The sequence below is a fragment of the Hibiscus syriacus genome, unplaced genomic scaffold (assembly GCF_006381635.1).
Source record: "Hibiscus syriacus cultivar Baekdansim isolate YM2019G1 unplaced genomic scaffold, ASM638163v2 tig00110328_pilon, whole genome shotgun sequence".
NCBI lineage: Eukaryota > Viridiplantae > Streptophyta > Magnoliopsida > Malvales > Malvaceae > Hibiscus > Hibiscus syriacus.
Window position 1 is genome coordinate 5,815,103 of NW_024062685.1, and position 20,083 is coordinate 5,835,185.

General features: G+C 38.2%; 1 protein-coding gene across 2 annotated transcripts in view; it reads right to left on the reverse strand.

Annotated features, from left to right (window-relative positions):
* Positions 1–20,083, reverse strand: part of LOC120118548 (protein PSK SIMULATOR 1-like) — a 40,005-nt gene that overhangs the window by 15,129 nt on the left and 4,793 nt on the right. Inside the window, exons 6-8 of one of the 2 annotated variants that reach the window (XM_039138577.1) lie at positions 4,425–4,518; positions 3,673–3,770; positions 3,407–3,476 (exon numbers count right to left, since the gene is read on the reverse strand). In XM_039138577.1, the coding sequence (XP_038994508.1) occupies positions 3,407–3,476; positions 3,673–3,770; positions 4,425–4,518 (262 nt within the window). Of the gene's footprint in view, positions 1–3,406; positions 3,477–3,666; positions 3,771–4,424; positions 4,519–20,083 lie in introns of both variants that reach the window. The other variant, XM_039138576.1, reaches the window with a different exon arrangement.

Genomic DNA, 20,083 nt, shown 5'->3' on the forward strand with positions numbered 1-20,083 from the left:
TGCCTCTACTAAAACCAAAATCTCGAAATCTTTCACCGCTTTAGAAAAAGTTGATAATATTATGTTATGGCACAATCGTTTAGGTCATCCTAGTTTTCACTATCTTGCAAAAGTTTTTCCTGCTCTATTCATTCATAAAAGGTCAAATTCTTTTTCTTGCAAAGTTTGTTCTCTTGCCAAACATACTAAATCAACTTATTCTTCTTCTACATATAAGCCTTCTCACCTTTTTGCTTTGATCCATAGTGATATTTGGGGTCTTTCTCGGGTGAAGAATGCTGATAAATGTAAGTGGTTTATCACTTTCATTGACGATCACAGTAGGATAACTTGGACTTATTTGCTAAAAGATAAATCTAAAACTGCTGGTATTTTTATCTAATTTTATAACATGATTCTCACTCAATTTGGGTCTAAAATTCAGCTCTTTAAATCTGATAATGGCAGTGAATTTTTTGCTAAGTCTTTGGGTGCGTTTTTCAGGTAAAAAGGCATAGTTCAGATTAATTATTGTGTTGACACCCTACAACAAAACGGTATTGCCGAAAGAAAAAATAGACACCTCCTTGAAGTTACTCGTTCTTTTCTATTTACCACTAATGTTCCAAAATATTTGTGGGGGGATGCCTTATTAACTGCCACATATTTAATCAATCGAATGCCTAGTAAGGTTTTACAATTTCAAACACCTCAATCTATATTTTTGCAATACTTTCCCCATTTTAAACCTATATCCTCCATTCTTCCACTTAAAATATTTGATTGTACTGTTTTTATCCAAAACATTGCTCCTAATAAGTCCAAGTTAGATCCTAAATCATTAAAGTGTGTATTGGTTGGGTATTCTTCAATTAAGAAGGGTTATAAATGCTATCATCCTCCTTCAAAACGATTTTTTACCACTATGGATATAACATTTTATGAGCAGGATCCCTATTTCACTCGGGCTGAAATTTAGAGGGAGACATGGAAGGATTTTCAGCCACATCAGGTATCTCCTCCTACTCTTCATTCTCAACCTTCAGAATTGCCACCAATTTTGTCCTTACCTACAGATTTGTCACCTGTAACTACTCCCATTGATCCACCGGTAGTACCTATCACTACTTCACCCATACCCACTTTAAATACCCTTCCTGAAAATACACCTACTCCCATTCAAAATATTCCACAAACACCACCAATCAAACAGCTCCGTTTCTATACAAGGAAAAGAAAACATATTCTTGAGGCTGTTTTGCAATCTGATGCTTGCCGAGAATTGGATTTGGGTCCAGCTGCCGAAATAGAAGAAGAAATCAGTAAGTCCACTTCCCCTACTCTAGATGACTTCCCTATTGCTATTAGAAAAGGGGTTAGACAGTGCACCAAGCATCCTATTGAAAAATTTGCTGGTTATAATTCATTGATGCCGTCTTTTCAAGCATTTACAGCAAACTTGGATAAAGAACAGGTTCCCACAAGCATAGTTGAAGCTCTAAAGGATTCAAAATGGAGAAGGGTTGTTGAAGAGGAAATTTGTGCACTGGAGAAAAATGCTACTTGGACTGTTACGGACCTTCCTCAAGGAAAAAAGGTTGTTGGCTGTAAATGGATCTTTACTGTAAAGTATAACTCAAATGGTAGCATCGAACGATACAAAGCGAGACTAGTGGCCAGAGGCTTTACACAAACATATGGGATAGATTTCACAGAAACTTTTGCACTTGTGACGAAGCTGAATACTGTTCGAGTACTCCTAAGTTTGGCTGTAAATTGCGATTGGAAATTACACCAACTTGATGTAAAAAACGTTTTTCTTAATGGCAAGCTAGAAGAAGAAGTCTATATGAAATTGCTACCTGACTTAAAGTCTGTTGAAGGAAATAACAAGGTGTGCAAGCTCAATAAGTCTCTATACGGGTTAAAACAATCACTCAGAGCTTGGTTCGAGAGGTTCACTAAAGTCATCCTAAAAACCGGCTACAAGCCTAGCCGATCACACTCTTTTCATCAAGGTAACTTCTACAAATAAGAAAGCTATCCTTATTGTGTACGTGGACGACATAATTCTTACCGGGGATGATGAAGAAGAGATTTGCAATTTGAAGAAGTTGTTAAATAAGGAATTCGAAACCAATGACTTGGGAAAGCTAAGGTATTTTCTAGGAATGGAGGTGGCAAGGTCAAAAGGACTTGTGATCAACCAAAGAAAATATGTACTTGATTTACTCAAAGAAACTGGTTTTCTTGGTTGTAAGCCGAATGATACACCAATGGAGGCAAGCTTGAAATTTAACAAAGATGGGTACTTAGTAGACAAAGAGAAATTTCAAAGATTAGTTGGGAAACTAATTTATTTATCCTTGACAAGGCCAGATATAGTATTTCCTGTAAATGTGATAAGTCAATACATGACTAATCCTACTGAAGAGCATATGGCAGCAGCAAATAGAATTATCAAGTACTTGAAGAAAACTCCAGGACACGGTCTAATGTTTAAGAAGACACAAGACAAAACTGTTAAGATCTTTACAGATTCTAGTTGGGCCGGAGACCTTACTGAAAGGAGATCCACTAGTGGCTACTGCACCTTTGTTTGGGGAAACCTTACAACTTGGAGAAGTAAGAAACAATCTGTCGTTTCAAGTAGTGCTGAAGCTGAATTCAGAGCACTAGCATTGGGAATATGCGAAGGAATTTGGCTACTTAAACTACTGAAAGAACTTGTCACTAATCAAGAGGATCACTTTGAAGTTTTGTGTGATAATCAATCTGCTATTCAAATTGCCAAGAACCCAGTTCAACATGATCGGACAAAGCATGTTGAGATTGATAGGCATTTTATTGTTGATCAAGTTAACAAAAAGACAACCACACTTTCATACATTCCTTCAGAAGAACAAGTTGCAGACATTTTTACTAAGGCTTTGCCAAAGCCTGTTTTCAATAAATTCCTATTCAAGCTGGGATTATACAATGTATATTCTCCAGCTTGAGGGGGAGTATAGGAATTATAGAAATATATGATTATGTAAATATCTTTTAATTAAGGGATTCTGTAAATATTCTACAATCCCTTATTTTAAGGGATCATATCTCCTAGGATTAGTATTTTTCCTTTCTTAGAGTTTCCTACTTTAGAGAGATTATTTGTATATAAATATATAATATGTCCTATTGAAAAGAATAAGAAATTACAGAGAATTACTCTGATTTCTACATTATCCATTCTCAAACTCTGGGAAATTAAGAATATCGATTTACATGAGAAATCATACTTAGTTAAAGCTTTGATAATTGCTCAAGTCACAATCCTTGCTCAAGTTTTATAAGCAAGTGCAACTAAATATTTTGGCCATCACAAATTCTACAATAAAGTAATACAATTTCCAAATGTCTTCAGTTTAATGTTTTAAATGCTTACCAGTACTGACAAAGGCCTCATGAATCTCCAAGTGCAAGAAATGAACAACATCAACGAGCTTCTCCATGACCTATGAACATAAGATATAAAACTTTGTTCCTGAACAAATATATATGTATTAACTTCAAAAATAATAACATTATGTGCAAAAACTTGCATTAGTTAAGGCTCAAAGTCCATGGAAAGAAAAAAAGGATGAACAATATTAAAATTCATTTAGGAGCTCATACTGAAAAGAAAAGAGATAGAGCTTTACTAACTTGCACCTCTTCCAAAATCTTTGACCAAAGGGATTTTTTCTTCAAACTTCTTACATGCTTCTTTTGACTCTTTAGTTCTGCTCTCAATATTGACAGGTTGTCTCCTGTAGTTCAAAGTTAAAATTATAATATTAAAGGGCCATTCATAAAATTAACTATATCCCATAAAAATTACCAAGGGGGAACTTAACCGTAGAACACCTTCAGTCTTAAAAGAACCGAGACAGCAAATAATTGTGGAGTGTAACAAACCTAGAAATATCAGTTTAACTCAAACTAGGCCACAGAAAACTAAGGTATAAATGCCCAGGTTGGGCAGCCTAAAAATGGAATGTAGCATCTACCAATCTAAATATGAGAGGTGCAACAAATTCAAAGGGAAAAATTATGGGATGCACGTAGAAATTCACAGAAATTGTGCAAAATAAATGTCATAAGAAAGCATTAACATGCCCCAAAAGGCGCATGAAAAAGCTTAACAGTCAACCAAGAACTTCACAGAAATTGCACAATCTAAATGTCATTAGAAAGCACTACCATGCACAAGGCCAATGAAAAGGCTTAAAACTCTTAAAAAAAAACTTAATTTAGCATAGAGGGTTTTGAATGGAATACATAAAAAGAAATTGTCACTCTACATATCTGCACTTTTGTTGGGTTTAACACATTTTTTAATCAAGAAAACAAATTAGAAACATCTTGTTAATCCAAAAGTAAACAATGCGAAAAAAAAAATAGAGATCCAAGAAAGAGGTTACCTCTTTGAGCAGCAGTTGAATTATCCTCTTCCTGCAGCTTCCGTCGATAATCTTGCTCAAATCTGTCCAAGGCATGCAACTCATGATATAATTCCTGCAAAGAAAATAGATATCTCCATAAATGATTAGAGATAGCATCGGTTATAAATACGTAACAAATGAATAACTTCTTTCATAAGAATGCACCGGAACAGTAAATTTGGAAGTCTGAAAAATCTCAGCAATCTTAGCTAATCTAAAAAAATCTGTGCTCTCGGCCATTATAAATAGCACATGTACGGGTATACCCTCTTTTTTGTTCCTTGAACCAAAAATTCCCTAAGATATCTTTGGAAGGTAACTATTCTCTTAAAAAAAAAATACCCACATTTTGGCATGCACAATGCAGCAAATTACTCCCCATTAGCAGATTATCAATTGAACAAGATAATTGATTTTTCAAACATTCGTTCGCACAATTTAAAGAGCAACTAAGTGCAATGGAGAGAGTGAGAGAGCGAGAGTGCAAGTTTTCTGATGGAAAAGTGAGTGAGGTCTATGGAGGGGGTACTTGGTCTGCGTTTGTTGATAATCTTAGTCGGAGAGTGAGCAAAAGAACATTAGGGGAACATTTTAGTTATCATGGCAAAGTCATTAGGGTGTTTATTCCATTTATCAATAACAGACCAAAATACAAGGATTGCACGTTTGCGTTCGTTCACTTTGCAAGCAAGGAGGATCTATGCAATGCGGTGGAGAAGATGAATAATGTCAGGGTTGATGGGAAGATAATTTCTGTGTCAGTAGCTAAATATGACAAGCTATCTGAGATGAAGAGTTGTGAAGGGTTTAGAGCGGGGGGTTCCAAAAGGGTAGAAACAGGTGAGTTGAAAGGCAGAAGAATGACTTCTCTAGCACAAGTGGCAGAGAAAATGGAGAGGATGAATAGGTTCCTTGATGGAAGAACGTATAGAGACACGGTAGTTGGGGTGAAAAAAGTTTCAGAGGGTCTTCAAGTAAGCAGTCAAGGAAATAAAAAAGAGGAGAAGAAATCTTTGGAAGTCTTTATCCCGGTGGAAGAGAGATTATGGTTGAAATCTTCACTTACTGGCATTTGTAAAGATATCTTCGAAGTTGACTTTGTGCAGAAAGCCTTACGGAACGAGGGCTTCAATGCGAAAGTGATAAGGTGGGGTTTTGAGAAGAATGCGTGTTTTGTAGTTTTCCAGTCGGTCGAGCAGAGAAGAATTGCAATGGAAGAAAGATGGGAAGCTCTGTCGTTCTGGTTTCAATTATTGGAGCCGATTGTGGAAGAGGGGCATCCCATTAGCTTATTGTGCGATTTCAATGGTTGGTGTTCCATTAAATTGTTGGTCGGTCCTGTTCTTTTCTAGTTTAGCATTCAGATGGGGCAAGTTAGTTAGAATTCAAGATCAAACTGCACATAGAGTGGATTGCAGAGTGGCACAGTTGTTACTAAGGGTTGAGAGTCCATTTGATATTCCCGAACATGTCATCATCAATACATATGGGAGGAAGTTCATGATTAAAATTAAGGTTGAATGTGTGGAGGATTTTTTTCCTGAGTTAACAAACATGGAGGAAGAAGAAGTTGCAAAGGACCCATGGCAGAAAAGTTTTTCCGAATAGAGCAATGAAGAAGTGCAAAATGGACAGGAAGAGCAGGTGGGAGAGCTGTCAGAATCCCAAAATAGGGTTGATGTATGGGTTAGAAGTTCCCAACCAGAGATAAACACAAATAGCGAGGGGGGTTTGAATTTAAACATAGGTATGGAAAATACGTTTGACCTGTGCAAAGATGTGACTGAGGCAGGTGATGTCTCCATCCAGCAGAAAAAGTCAGAAGAAGATAATGAAGGGAGAGAAAATGAGAAATGTCTGGGAGATCCTCCCAGTGAGTATGAGAAAGTTGACTGTGGGAGTGGGTTTCTTAGGGGCCCGGTAGTACAGGTGAGGAGTGGGCTGGATCAAGAGAAGGAGAGATTAAGCAAGGATTATTGTATTACTTCCCTGCAGTTGTGTCTGCTCAACAAAATTCTGGGAAGACTGTACCTGGGAGTAGAGTGGGAAGGGGTAAGTGCAAACGTGTTTATTCACGATCAAGGAGGGGGGATCTAGGAGCCGTATTGGTACAAGTTCGGAGCATGCTTATAATAACGAGGAAGTGGATGGGGCAGAGGCTTTGGAGTGCTGGAACGTAAGTGAATTGTTAGGGGTCACATTTAGAGGGGGAAAGAAGCTTTTATGAACAAAATGATTCCTTTGATAAAGGAGAGAGAAGTACAGGGGGTAATTAAGGGGTGCTGGAATTCAGGGTTATAGCTGGATATTGATGACTAGTTGGAATTTAATGTCTTGGAATATTAGGGGTTTGGGTAGGAGGGTAAAGGCTAGAGCTGTTAGGAGGGTTGTGGAGGAGAGAAAGCCTTTAGTTTTATTCATTCAGGAATCGAAAATGGAAGCGTTGAATCAATCGGTAGTGAGGAAAATGGGAGGAAATTTGTTGACAGCTGCGGCAGTTTCAACAGCTGAAGGTTCTGCTGGTGGTCTGATTACTTTGTGGAATGAAAAAGAGTGTCAGGTTCAAGAGGAGATCATTCATAGGAGATTTGTAGCAGTTAAGGGTACTATTGATGAGGTACTAGGGTCTTGCTGGTTCATAAATGTGTATGGATCGAGTGTGGATTAAGAAAAGGAGGCGTTCTTTGGGGAGCTACTTTTATTTCTGGAGAATTTAGACAGTCCAGTCTGTCTCGGAGGGGACTTCAACGTGGTTATGTCATAGGAGGAGAAGATTGGAGGTGCAGTGAATTTAGCTTTAATTTTTGCTTTCAAAGAATTTGTGAGTAAAGCTAATCTAGTGGATTTGCCTATGGTTGGAGGTCGATTTACATGGTGCAACAATAGAGAAATTCCAACTTATGAGAGACTAGATCAGTTCTTAGTGGATCAAAGTTTTTTATCAGTGTTCCCCATGATAACACAAAAACTCCTAGAAAGGTCTGTTTCAGATCATAACAGCATCTTGCTGGAAAATAGGGGATGGAATTGGGGCTCGAAACCATTTAAATTATTTAACTATGTCATGGAAGAGGATGGCTTTTGTAAGATGATGGAGGGAGGGCTACACAAGCTATGTAGAGTGGAGAATAGACAACTGATTTCTACCGTATTAAAAGGGGTGCAGGAAGCAGTGAAGAACTGGTCTAGGAAGGGGTATTTAGAGTTTCCCGGGAGAATAAATAGGTTGGAGAAAGGAATTCATGAGAAGGAACTTCAGTTGCAACGTCTCCCCATGGTGTCTATGAAGAATTTAGTGGAAGCAAAGAAAGAGCTGTGGGACTTGTATAAAAAAGAGGAATCGATATGGCTACAAAAGTCAAGATTGAAGTGGAGTTTTGATGGGGATAAGAACACTAGATTTTTCCACCAATGTGCAAGAGGTAGAGGAAGGAGAAATGGTATCAAATCCATCAAAGTAGACAATGAAGACATTGCAGATCCAAAATTAATTAAAACTTCAGTGGTGCATTTTTTCAAGGGGTTGTTTAATCAGGAAAATACACTGGAAGTGGAGGAACTGGACCTGGATTTTTTACAACTCTCGGAACAGCAGAGAATGGCCCTTGAGAAGCCTTTTTCTGAAGAGGAAATTTGGGGTGTAATTGCTAACTCGGATAGTAACAAAGCACCTGACCCGGATGGACTGAATTTAGGTTTTTTAAAGAAGTTCTGGTCAAGTTTGAAGGGAGTTCTGTTGCTGTTTTTTAAGGAATTTTATGAGGGAAAGGACTGGGATAATGACACCAACCACTCTTTCCTTTCTCTTATTCCTAAGAAGGCCAATCCGGAGGGGTTAGCAGATTTTAGGCCAATTAGCCTAGTTGGGGGTTTCTATAAAATTCTTTCAAAAGTACTAGCGAGAAGGTTAAGCTTGTGTATTAGTGAAGTTATTAGTCCATTTCAATTTGCATTTATACCGGGGAGATATTTTGGATTGTTCGTATATAGCAAATGAGGGCATTGAGTGTTGGAGGAAAAAAGGATTGAAGGGAGTTGTTTTTAAGGTGGATTTCAAGAGAGCCTATGATTCGGTTGATGGGAGGATATTGGTGAAAATAATGAGCAAAATGGGGTTTGGAGATAGATGGAGTTCTTGGATGTACAAGTGTATCTCAACAGCTTCCATTTCGGTTTTGGTAAATGGCACACCTAGAGAGAGAATATACACTACTAGAGGATTAAGACAGGGTTGTTCATTATCTCCTATGCTGTTCAATTTGGGAGGCGAACTGTTACATCTAATGTTGGTGAAAGCAGTGAACAAAGGGTTGTTTTCAGGGTTTGAATTAGGCTCGATGAGTCGTTCTTTCATGTTATCACACTTGCAATTTGCGAATGACTTAATAATTTTTAGCAAGGCATCTACTCATGATTTGGTGAATATTAGAAAGGTGCTTTTAATTTATGAATTGTTGGTGGGGCTGAAGTAGAATCTGAATAAGAGCAGAATTTTTGGTATCAATGTGGGGGAGGAGGAGTTAGCTTCTTGGGCCAAGGAAATAGGTTGTGTAAGAGGAGCTTTTCCTTCGGAGTATTTAGGTCTACAATTAGGGGCTAAGAGGAATTCTTTTTCTTTGTGGGAACCGGTGGTACAAAAATTTTATAATAGTTTGGCTGGGTGGAAGGCAAAGTCTTTATCTTTGGCTGGACGGGCAGTTTTGGTTAAATCAGTGTTGTGCTCTAATCCAATTTATTACCTTTCTATTTTTAGGATCCCTATTAGTGTTCTCAACAAATTAAATTCTATCATGGCGTCTTTTCTTTGGGGGGGTCGACAGAAAAAAAAAACATCTATTGGGTCAAATGGGAATTGGTGTGTAAGCCAAAGAAGTTGGGGGCTTTTAAACAAGGTTCTTATGGGGAAGTGGGTGTGGAAATTTGCTGCAGAAAAATCCTATTGGTGGAAAACAATGGTCTGTTGTGTAAACAATATGGATCCAACTTCAATGATGATCCGGAATACTTGGACAACACGTACTTCTTGGATTTGGAGAGGAGTTGTTAAGAACTTTTCAAGTGATGCATTTGGGGATTGTTTTAGGAAAAATTTGTGTTAGAGCTGGGAATGGAGAAACAATGCAGTTTTGGCATGATGTATGGTTGGGTACGATTCCTCTGAAAGATAGGTTTCCAAGGTTATTTGCTCTGTCGAACAACAAATGGGGGAGGTTGCAGAGTTCAGGCTGTATAATGACTCGGGTGGGGTCTGGGATATTCAGACAAGAAGGAATCTGGTGGATTGGGAGGTTGAGCAGTGGCTGTAGCTTATCTTTCTCTTGAACAGTTACTCATTATCATTAGTTGAGGATGATTGTTGGATTTGGTTGGGAATTGGTGAAGGCTGTTTTACAGCAAAATCATGCATGCAATTGTATTTTGATAGAGAGGGTAATGATGAAGTAGAAGGTAATTGGGAAAGATATGTTTGGAAGGGGGTAGCTCCACCACGAGTGGAAACCTTTGTTTGGCAACTTGTTCATCACAGAGTAGCGGTGAAGGAGGAACTGCTAAAGGGAGGAGTTACTGGGGTGGAAGACACTGTGTGCTCTTTATGCAGGAAGTGTAATGAGTCGGTCTCACATTTGTTTCTGCACTGTGATGTGGTGTGGGACCTGTGGGCTAAGTTCTTAAAGTACTGGAATGTTTGCTTTGTGGTTCCGGCTAAGTTGATGGAATTCTTAATTGCGTGGGATGAGTTAGTTCCAAGATCTCTCATATGGAAGTTTATTCCTAGGGTTGTGTTGTGGTCGGTTCAGAAATGTAGGAATGAGGTGATTTTCCAGCAAGGGAAGGTTGATTCTGCGTTGTTCTTCTTCATTACAAGGTTCAGAATTGTTTCGTGGTTTGGAACTTCATTTAAGGATGTCCATATTCCTTTCGATTCCTTGATGGGGGACTTAAAATTAGCAGACTGTAATGGTAATTTGAATAAGAGGACTCCTCCTTCTAGCTGGAGTCCTCCTCCGGAAGGGTTTTTAAAAGTAAACGTAGATGGTGCAATGGTCAAAGGTTGGGATAAGAGGGGAATTGGTGGATTGATTAGGGATGGTAGTGGTTCGGTGCTTGGGTCGTTTTCAGAGAAGGTAGGGGGAGGTCCTCCTTTACTTGCATAGCTTTTGGCGATCAAAAGAGGATTGATTCTTACTAAGGAAGTTGGTTACAGTCCAAGCCAGAGAATTATTTTGGAATCAGATTCGACTAATGCTCTAAAGTGGATTAAAAATCCGGACCTTAGTACTCCTTTGTTTAAATCCTTGGTGAGAGATATAGCTACTCGTGTGGAAATGAAGGGTATTAACACAAGGCATATTTCGAGAGCTGCAAATTGGGAAGCGGATGAATTAGCAAAAGCTGGTATAGGTTGATTTTTGGGTTTCTATTGTGGTTAGAGGTGTTATATCTTGGCTGTTTTTTAAGGGAGTTATTAGGGTGCGTTATGTATCCAGAGTTGTGGCTTAAAGGTTATGTTGTTAGTAGTTAGTCATGTAGGTGTGGAGGTGTATTATGGTTCTCATTAATAAAAGTTAGAGGCACTCTTTTCCTTCTTCCTATGCCCTTCATGTTATGTTTATAATATGTAGGGTATGAAGGGGGTTTTAATGAGGCCTTTTTTATAAAAAAAATTGATTTTTCAACTTAACATGCCTGGGAGGCTAGACATCTACATCATACTTAACTGATGCACTAAAATAGAAAATAAAACATGCTACCTTATCAAGAGGATAAATACCATTGTCAAAGTAAGCTTTAAAGGGGCAAAACTGCTATAAGAGAGAGAGAAATGCATTAAAGTGCAAACATAGAGAAGCAATTGGTCCTTATAAGTGCCTAGGTCAAGCATGTAGGGTATTCATTCCTTTGTAAAAGTGTGAAAATCAGGCCTTGTTGGATTTGGATTGAACAAATAGCTTACAATCTTTGAAGAAACCACCATAATTTATAGTCTATCTCGTACACCAAGGTTTTGCGGTCAAAATTTCTCTCAACCACTATAAATTATCCATTATAGATAATAATGAGAAAAGCAGCAAAAGACGGGTGTTCAGAAATGGGTGCAAAATATGGGAGCAACATATGTAATATTATAAGGAGGGAGGATAATCTCAAGCCAATGAAAATTGTATCATTTTTTTTTATAAGAATTGAAGGCCTCATTAAAAACCCCCTTCATGATTAAGAACTCAAAATGATTTTCTTGATCAGAGGAAGGAGGAAAAGAGTGTCTTATACTTTATTAATAAAAAGATACATAAGATTTACAACATCAAGATAAAACCCTTACAAACAACCCACAGAACCCAAAATAAAATACCCCTAAAATCACGCTGAAATTAATCAATACCAGACTTAGCCAACCCATCAGCCTCTATATTAGTTGTCCTAGCAACCCATCTTATAACACCCTCCACTTCTTTAAGCTTATCCGCTATATCCCTGACAATTAAGGCATACAAATCAGGACAAATAGCTCCATTCTTAACCCATTCCACTACCATTTTACAATCTGATTCTATAATCAACCAACCATTAATACCTCCTCGCAAGGAATCAAAAAAATATATTCCCTTCTGAGCAGCCTTTAACTCCATCAAAATAGGTGGACCGGGACCAGAAGCCTCCTTAAAAGAACCTAAAAATAATCCTGCATCATCTCTTAGAATACCCGCAATTCCACTGCTCTTCCAATCACAACTGGTAGCTGTATCCACATTCAATTTGACAAAGCCCTTAGGAGGGGGGACCAAGGGATCGTAGAGAAAATTGATTTGTTGAGGGGGAAACATGAATCCCCTAGGGAGGGGTCACTGATAAGAGAGTCCATAGAAATATCAGAATCTTTAAACTTAGCTAAGAACCAAGATGCAAGCCTAACTCTTGCTAAGAAAAATAAGTTAGTCTGGTCTAACTTCCCGCCTTCGAAGACAATGACATTCCTAACTTTCCAAACAGTCCAAATAACAACACCCGTAATAAAATTCCAAATAGCAGAACTAGAATTCAATTCATCCCAAGCTAGGAGGAAGCTCATAGCATTGTCTTGAAAAACCGAACTAATACTCCAATACTGCAAGAATTTGTTCCGAAGTGACCAAACGACAGAACAAGAGAAAAATAAATGAGAAGAAGATTCATCCACCAAATTACATAGAGGACAAGAAAGATCTACAATACCCATAACCCCTCTTTTAACCAATTCAGTCTTCACTGACAGCTTTTGAAGGACCACTTGCCACATAAAATACTCAACTCTTGGTGGCACCAATCCTTTCCACAAAATGTTCTTCCAAAAAGAATTCTCCTGGGAAGCCGAGGAACAAACCTTCACACGTGAATTAACAGAGTAAACACCAGCCCCGTTCCCTTCCCAGATCAGATCATCGTAGGCCTCTTTAGACAGGCAGAAATTAGAAATGGTAGACATCATATTAGCCCACTGTTCAAATTCTCAATCTGCCAAACTCCTCAACTGAATATTCTAAATCCATCCCAAAGAATTAAACTCGCCGAATTCAATTAATTTGCCACTCTGATTAAAAGAAATAGAAAACAGCCTCTGGAAATAAACCTTAAGTGGGCAGTCCATCGCCCAGTGGTCTTGCCAAAACCGAATAAACTGACCACTACCAACTTGAATTCTGCACAAATTACGAAACTTTGAGCCAAATAAGTCTTCTTGAAAATGATTATTAACCACTAAACTCCAAATCCAAGAAGCTTGAGCTGGAACCTTGCTATTGAACAATAATAAATAAGGATCAAGGTTGTATTTAGAGCATATCAACCTCCTCCAAACAGCATTCCTATCATTAGCAAACCTCCAAGACCATTTCCCCAGAAGAGCTCTGTTCATATTTATAAGTTTCAACACTCCCAAACCTCCCTCATCCTTAGATTTGCACACAGTGGGCTAATTAACCCAATGAATCTTGTTTCTCTCCATTCCACCTCCCCATAAGAACTTAGACATAATGGAATTAAGTTTAGAATTGACCGAGGAGGGAATTTTAAATAGAGACAAGTAGTAAGTTGGAAGTGAACAAAGAACCGATTTAACCAAGACTAACCTCCCTGCCAATGAAAGAGTGGCATCTTTCCAACCTGCAAGTTTCTTGTAAAATTTTAGAACAACCGGATCCCAAAGAGAGGAAGAATTCCTTCTTGCACCAAGAGGAATGCCTAGATAATCAGAAGGAAAATTCCCAATTGCACAACCAATAGTTGACGCCCACTCCTCAACCTCCTCATGAGTCGTATTAACACCAAATAACATGCTTTTCTTTAGGTTCAGTTGATTAACACCAAATAACCTGCTTTTCTTTAGGTTCAGTTGAAGACCATACATGACTTCAAACAATCTTAGAACCCTCTTAACATTTAAAATCTGTTTCTTCGAAGCCCACAGAAAATAATCAGATCATCTGCAAATTGCAAATGAGATAAATCAACAGCAGTCTCATTCCTACCAATCTGCAGTCCACAAAACAACCCTTCAGAGACTGCATTTAGAAGCAGTAGATTTAGAAGTTCCCCAACTAAGTTGAAAAGCAATGGAGACAGAGAACAACCCTGACGGAGACCCTTTGCCATGGGAAATTCATGAGAAGGGACCCCATTGATCAAAACTGAAATAGAATAGATCAATCCACAGTATCATAGGCCTTCCTAAAGTAAAATTTAAACACGCAACCTTTAAGTCTTTTTTTTTCTCCAAAAGTCAACCCCCTTATTAGCTAGAAGAGAGCAATCCAATATTTGACGACCTGGAATGAAGGCAAACTGCGTAGGGCTAATTAAATCAATAATACAATTCCTTAATCTCCTCGAAAGACATTTTGAAAGGATCTTGTCAACCCTCCTACAAGGCTTATAGGTCTATAATCATCTAATCCACCAATATTAGACACCTTGGGAATAAGAGTAATGAAAGTATGAGTTATTTCATGTTCCCAATCTTTCCCCATACAAAAGTTATGAAAGAATTTCAGAATATCAACCTTGAGAACAGACCAAAATCTTTTGAAAAATCCCATATTTAAACCATCCGGCCCGGGAGCTTTGTTGCTATCACTTGATTTTAAAGTCTCCCAAATTTCTTCCTCCATAAATTCTTTTTCCAAAATAAAACTTTGCTCCAATAAAATTCTGGAAAAATTCAGCTTCATATCTTCAACTTCCAAGGTAGACCTTGTGTTAAAAATTTCAAAAAAATGGTCCCTGACATAGCTTTGATGATAGTCGGATCTTGAGTAATCTCACCATTAATATTCAAAGCACTCATGAAATTCCTCTTCCTCCTAACTGAAGCACATGTGTGAAAAAATCTTGTATTACGATCCCCTTCTTCCACACATTTTGATCTCGATTTTTGAAACCATATATGTTCTTCAATTATATAGCCTCCATAATTCTGTTCTCATAGCAGTCAATTCTGCTCCTTTTTCTCTACCATTTAAATCTTCCACTCATGAAAATTGTATCATTGGATTGGCAAATCACTTACAAAGTTATGTAACAAAGCCATGAATCAACAAATAATTGGAGAGGCGAGCAAGTTTTATGAAACTTGTGACGAGAATAAAATTAAAACTGCAGTCGGATTCTCCCACAACTTATATCTAGGGCCTTTTTTTTTATAGGAATAGGAGGCCTCATTAAAAACCTCCCTCTTAGTTGGCTCTTGTGAAAGAGGCAACTAGCGGAAAGAGGAAAAGAGTGCCTCATTTTATTAATCACCCATAATTACATAAGATACAGCTTACATAATAAACTTCCCTAGATAAAATACATAACACTACAACAATAGAACACAACACCTCAACCAATCCCCTCTTTTGCAAGCTTGTCTGCTTCCCAATTACAACTCCTTGGAATCCAATTAATAATAAAACCTCTAGCAGATACATAGGCCCCAATTTCCTCAACCAAAGAACTAAAAAACGTTTGGGCAGAAATAGGTATCAAGATCTAATCCACTGCTTTCCTGCAATCACTCTCAAGGATAAGTCTTCCCTTCGTTGCCCACTCCGATGAAAGAAATACATCAATTCCCTGCTTAATAGCTTTTAACTCAGCAAACATAGGAGGACCAGGTCCCACAGCCATAGAGAAAGAGGTTAAAATAGAGCAGTTGGAATCTTTCAAAACTCTTCGAATTCCTCCCTGCAGCCCATCCCCTCTCACCGCCCCCATCAACATTGAATTTAAAGAAATCATGAGAGGGAGGAGACCAACAAATAACCTTCTTCTTCTTAGATAGCTTAGTATGAATTTTGTCCGCAAGCGATGGATCCCCTATTAATAAATCAGCCTGAATATTAACAAGAGGGAATTTAGCTAAAAACCATTTAGCCAGCCTAAATCTGGTTATAAAGAACAGAGATGAGCTATCAAAATTCCAGTTTTCAAATACCACCGAATTCCTCGCTTTCCATAGTGACCATAAAACTACTCCAGGGATAAACTTCCAGATGGTAGAGTACTCCCTAATATAAGACCAAGAACACAGTAGTAAAGCAGGATCTTGGGGCAAAACTGTAGAAATATCCCAAAACTTTATGAATCTATTCCACAGCTCCATTGCAACCGAACAAGATACAAAAAGATGTTGAATTGATTCCTCAAAATTATGACATAATGGGCACTGGACATTTTCCAGATTAACTCCTCTCTTCTTAAGTTCCACTCTAACAGCCACTTTCCTATGAGAAATCTACCATAGGAAAGTTTCCACTCTAGGAGGTACCAAACCAGACCAAACCCACTTCTTCCACTGAAAAGTATCTCCATTTCTGCTTGAAAGGGCCATTCTGCATGACTTAACCGAGAACAAACCATCACCATTCCCCGACCACCCAAGGAAATCATCTACTGATTCAGTCAGGCGAATATTATCAATCAAAAGCATTAATGACATCCACTGATCCAATTCCCAGTCGCATAAGTTCCTCCTTAACTGAATATTCCAAACCCAACCATTATTTTCAAAGCACCCAAAATCTGCCACTTTTCCTTTTTTATTGTTCGATAGAGCGAATATCCTATGGAACTGACTTTTTAAGGAAGAGCCATTGACCCAAACATCATTCCAAAATTCAATTGATCTACCATTCCCCACTTGAATCTTCGAATTGGACCTCAAACACTCCCCTATCTGATCCTTTTTCTCATAATTATTCAAAATACCTCTCCAAATCCAAGAGTCTATAGGAGAAACGGCATTGCATATTGATAAGGATAAATTACTGACATTAAGCTTGCAACACAATAATTTTTTCCACTGAGCTTCTTTCTCGTTTGCATACTTCCAGACCCATTTCCCTAGCAATACTCTGTTAACCAATCTCAGATCCAAGATTCCCAAGCCACCCTCGTCATAAGGTTGACACACCATATTCTAATTTATCCAATGGATTCGTTTCTTGGCTTGTCCTTCACCCTAAAGAAATCTAGCCATTATAAAGTTTAGTTTCTAATTTACCTTCAACGGTAATTTAAAGATAGAAAGGTAAAAAAATAGGTAAAGAAGACAGCACCGATTTCACCAACACCACCCTCCCAGCCATCGATAAAGAGGAAACTTTCCAACCTGCTAGCCTGTTGTAGATTTTCTGCAGAACTGACTCCCACAATACTTCTGAATTTTTTATTGCACCTATTGGTAAACCAAGATAAGTCATAGGAAAATAACCCATCCCACAACCTGCTTCAGATGCCCAATCTTTCACAATGTCCTCTTCCAAATTAACTCCAAACAGTTTACTCTTAGACAAATTAAGGTGAACCCCTGAAATTAGACTAAACACCCTCAAAACTCTCTTTATATTGAGAATTTGAGTTGAAGAATCTCTGCAGAATAAAATAAGATCGTCTGCAAACTGTAAATGAGTCAAATTAAATGGATTATCCTCCTTACCGATTCTAAACCCTTCAAAAAGACCTAGATTCGCAGCCTTACACAGCATTAAATTCAAGAGTTCCCCAACTATGTTAAACAACAAAAGGGACAAACTACAACCTTGCCTCAACCCCTTGCCCATCTGAAATTCTGCTGTTGGAGAACCATTAATGAGAACTGAAATTGAAGCAGAAGAAATACAATACCGAATCCAAGAAATCCATTTCTCCCCAAACCCCATGATCTTCAATAATCTCAAAATAATTGGCCATTCGACTGAGTCATAAGCTCTACGAAAAGCAATCTTGAAGACAACTCCTTACCTTCCTTTTTTCCTCCAAAAGTCTATGGATTCATTGGCCATAAAAGCACAATCAAACAGCTGCCTACCAGGGATAAATGCAAACTGAGAGGGGCTAATAAGATCTTTAATAACTGAAACCAGCCTTTTCGATAAGATTATGGAAATAATTTTGTATAAGGTACCAACTAGGCTAATTGGTCTATAATCTTCAATACCTTCTGGATTAAGTCTCTTGGGAATCAATGTAATAAAAGCATGATTGACCCCATGCTCCCAACTCCTCCCTCTATGAAAATCATTCACAAACTTCATAAGATGATCCTTCAAGAAATGCCAGAATTTCTTAAAAAAGCCCATCGTGAAACCATCTGGACTCGGGGCTTTGGCACTGTCCGAGTGAAAAACTGCTTCCCACACTTCTTGTTCTGAAAATTTGACCTCCATACAATTCTTTTGCTCCTATGTTAATTTCATGAAATTGAAATTGATTTCTTCCACCTCTAATGTATCTTTAGAATTGTAATTCTTCTTAAAATAATCATAAACAAAGGCCTTCAGCTGATCCGGGTCTGAACACTCTTCATCAGCAACTTTCAATGACGAAATAGAATTTATTCTGTTTCTATTCAATGTTGTTAAGTGAAAAAACCTCGTGTTCCTATCCCCATCCTTGCTCCATTTCAATCTTGATCTCTGTAGCCAAATACTCTCTTCTCTTCTGTGCAGCTTCCACAATTCGTGTCTAGACATTATCAGCATGTCCCTTTCTTGCATTGAAATTCCACCGTTTTGTAGCTTCAGTTCCAAACCATTAATCTTACCTTCTAATTCTGATATCCCTTCAGATATCCCACTTAAATTCCTATTAGGCCACTTCTTGATCTGCTGTTTTGTTCCTCGAAGTAAAGAAAACAGACCCCTTCTACCATTGTCCATCATAGGGTTAGACAAAGACTTTTCAACCAATCCAGCAAACCCGTCTTCCTCTAACAGGTAATTGTAAAATCTAAAAGGCTTCGGTCCCCAATTGTTGCATTCTTCTGCTAACACTACCGGATTGTAATCCGAGAGGGATTTGGGTAGCATTTTCTGTATCACTTTTGGAAATTTGTTAAGGAAATAACTGCTAATTATAAACCTGACAAGCCTTACCCAAGTGGGATAATCTCTATTGTTGCACCAAGTAAATCTTCCACCAACTAACTGAAGATCCATAAGATTAGTGTGTTGTACAAAGTATCTAAACAAATCCATGCAATGCCAATTTTGAGATACTCCACATTTCTCCTCGGTATCTAAATATGCATTAAAATCTCCCCCTATATAAACTGGCTGATTTAGACCTTGAACAAAGCACAACAATTCCCTGAAAAACTCCACTTTATCCGCCTCTACTGATGGACCATATACATTTATGATAACACACTCAAAGTTAAGCAACTTGAACTTCCCTGACAACGCCATGAATCTGTTCTGGATATGTTCTGCTGTGACCTCAAAAATGTTTTCATCCCACATAAATAACTGTCCACCAGCCGAGCCCTCGGCAGGATTAAAGCTACCACCTTTCAAAAGATTACCCCCTAACTTCCTCCATAGACCTGAATGGCAAACATTCAGCTTTGTCTCCTGTAGTAAAAGAATAATCGGCTTCTCTCTATTAACAAGTCTGGGCACTGCTTTGGTTTTCTCTTCTTCCTAGACCCCTAACGTTCCATGTTATTATTTTAATCTTTGACATTAGAAATAACTGTCATACATACCAACACAAGCCAAAAACAATCATACTCCCCGGGAAGACCCCTTCATCTCCATCTTAAATATCTCTCCTCTAATAGATGCTGACCCCCTTTAAAAGTAATTCCCAACAAATTGCAGATCTCTCTAGTTGCAGCAGCCTCATTCCTAGCTTTAACTAAAAGTTGAGAAGACTGAGATGACTCCCTATCTTGATCCACCGAATCCTTGACCATCCTTCTAACAACCCTTCTATAGACTCTGTTATAAAAACTGATAGCCACTTCACTATCTGAGCACACACTCCTTGAGCGATGAGGAACTATTCTCAATATCCTCTGATTCATCTTCTTTTTGGTAAGGAGTATCCTCTGATTCTTAAGACTTTTAGATCGAGAACTACACTTCACATGATTGATAACTGGAACTGGGTGATCCTCCTTTGCTAAAATTTGACCCACCCTCATCAGTTTTGAAGTACTTCCCTCGTGATTCTCATAATTCATGATCCTTACACTTGGAATTGATACACTTCCCTCATTTTGACTGCATTGCTTATCCTCCATAACCTTCTTCTTCTTCTTTAGTCCATCCACTTGATCATCTGACCTTATATCCCTTTCTGCATACTTATGAGTCTGAAAGCTACATACATGATCT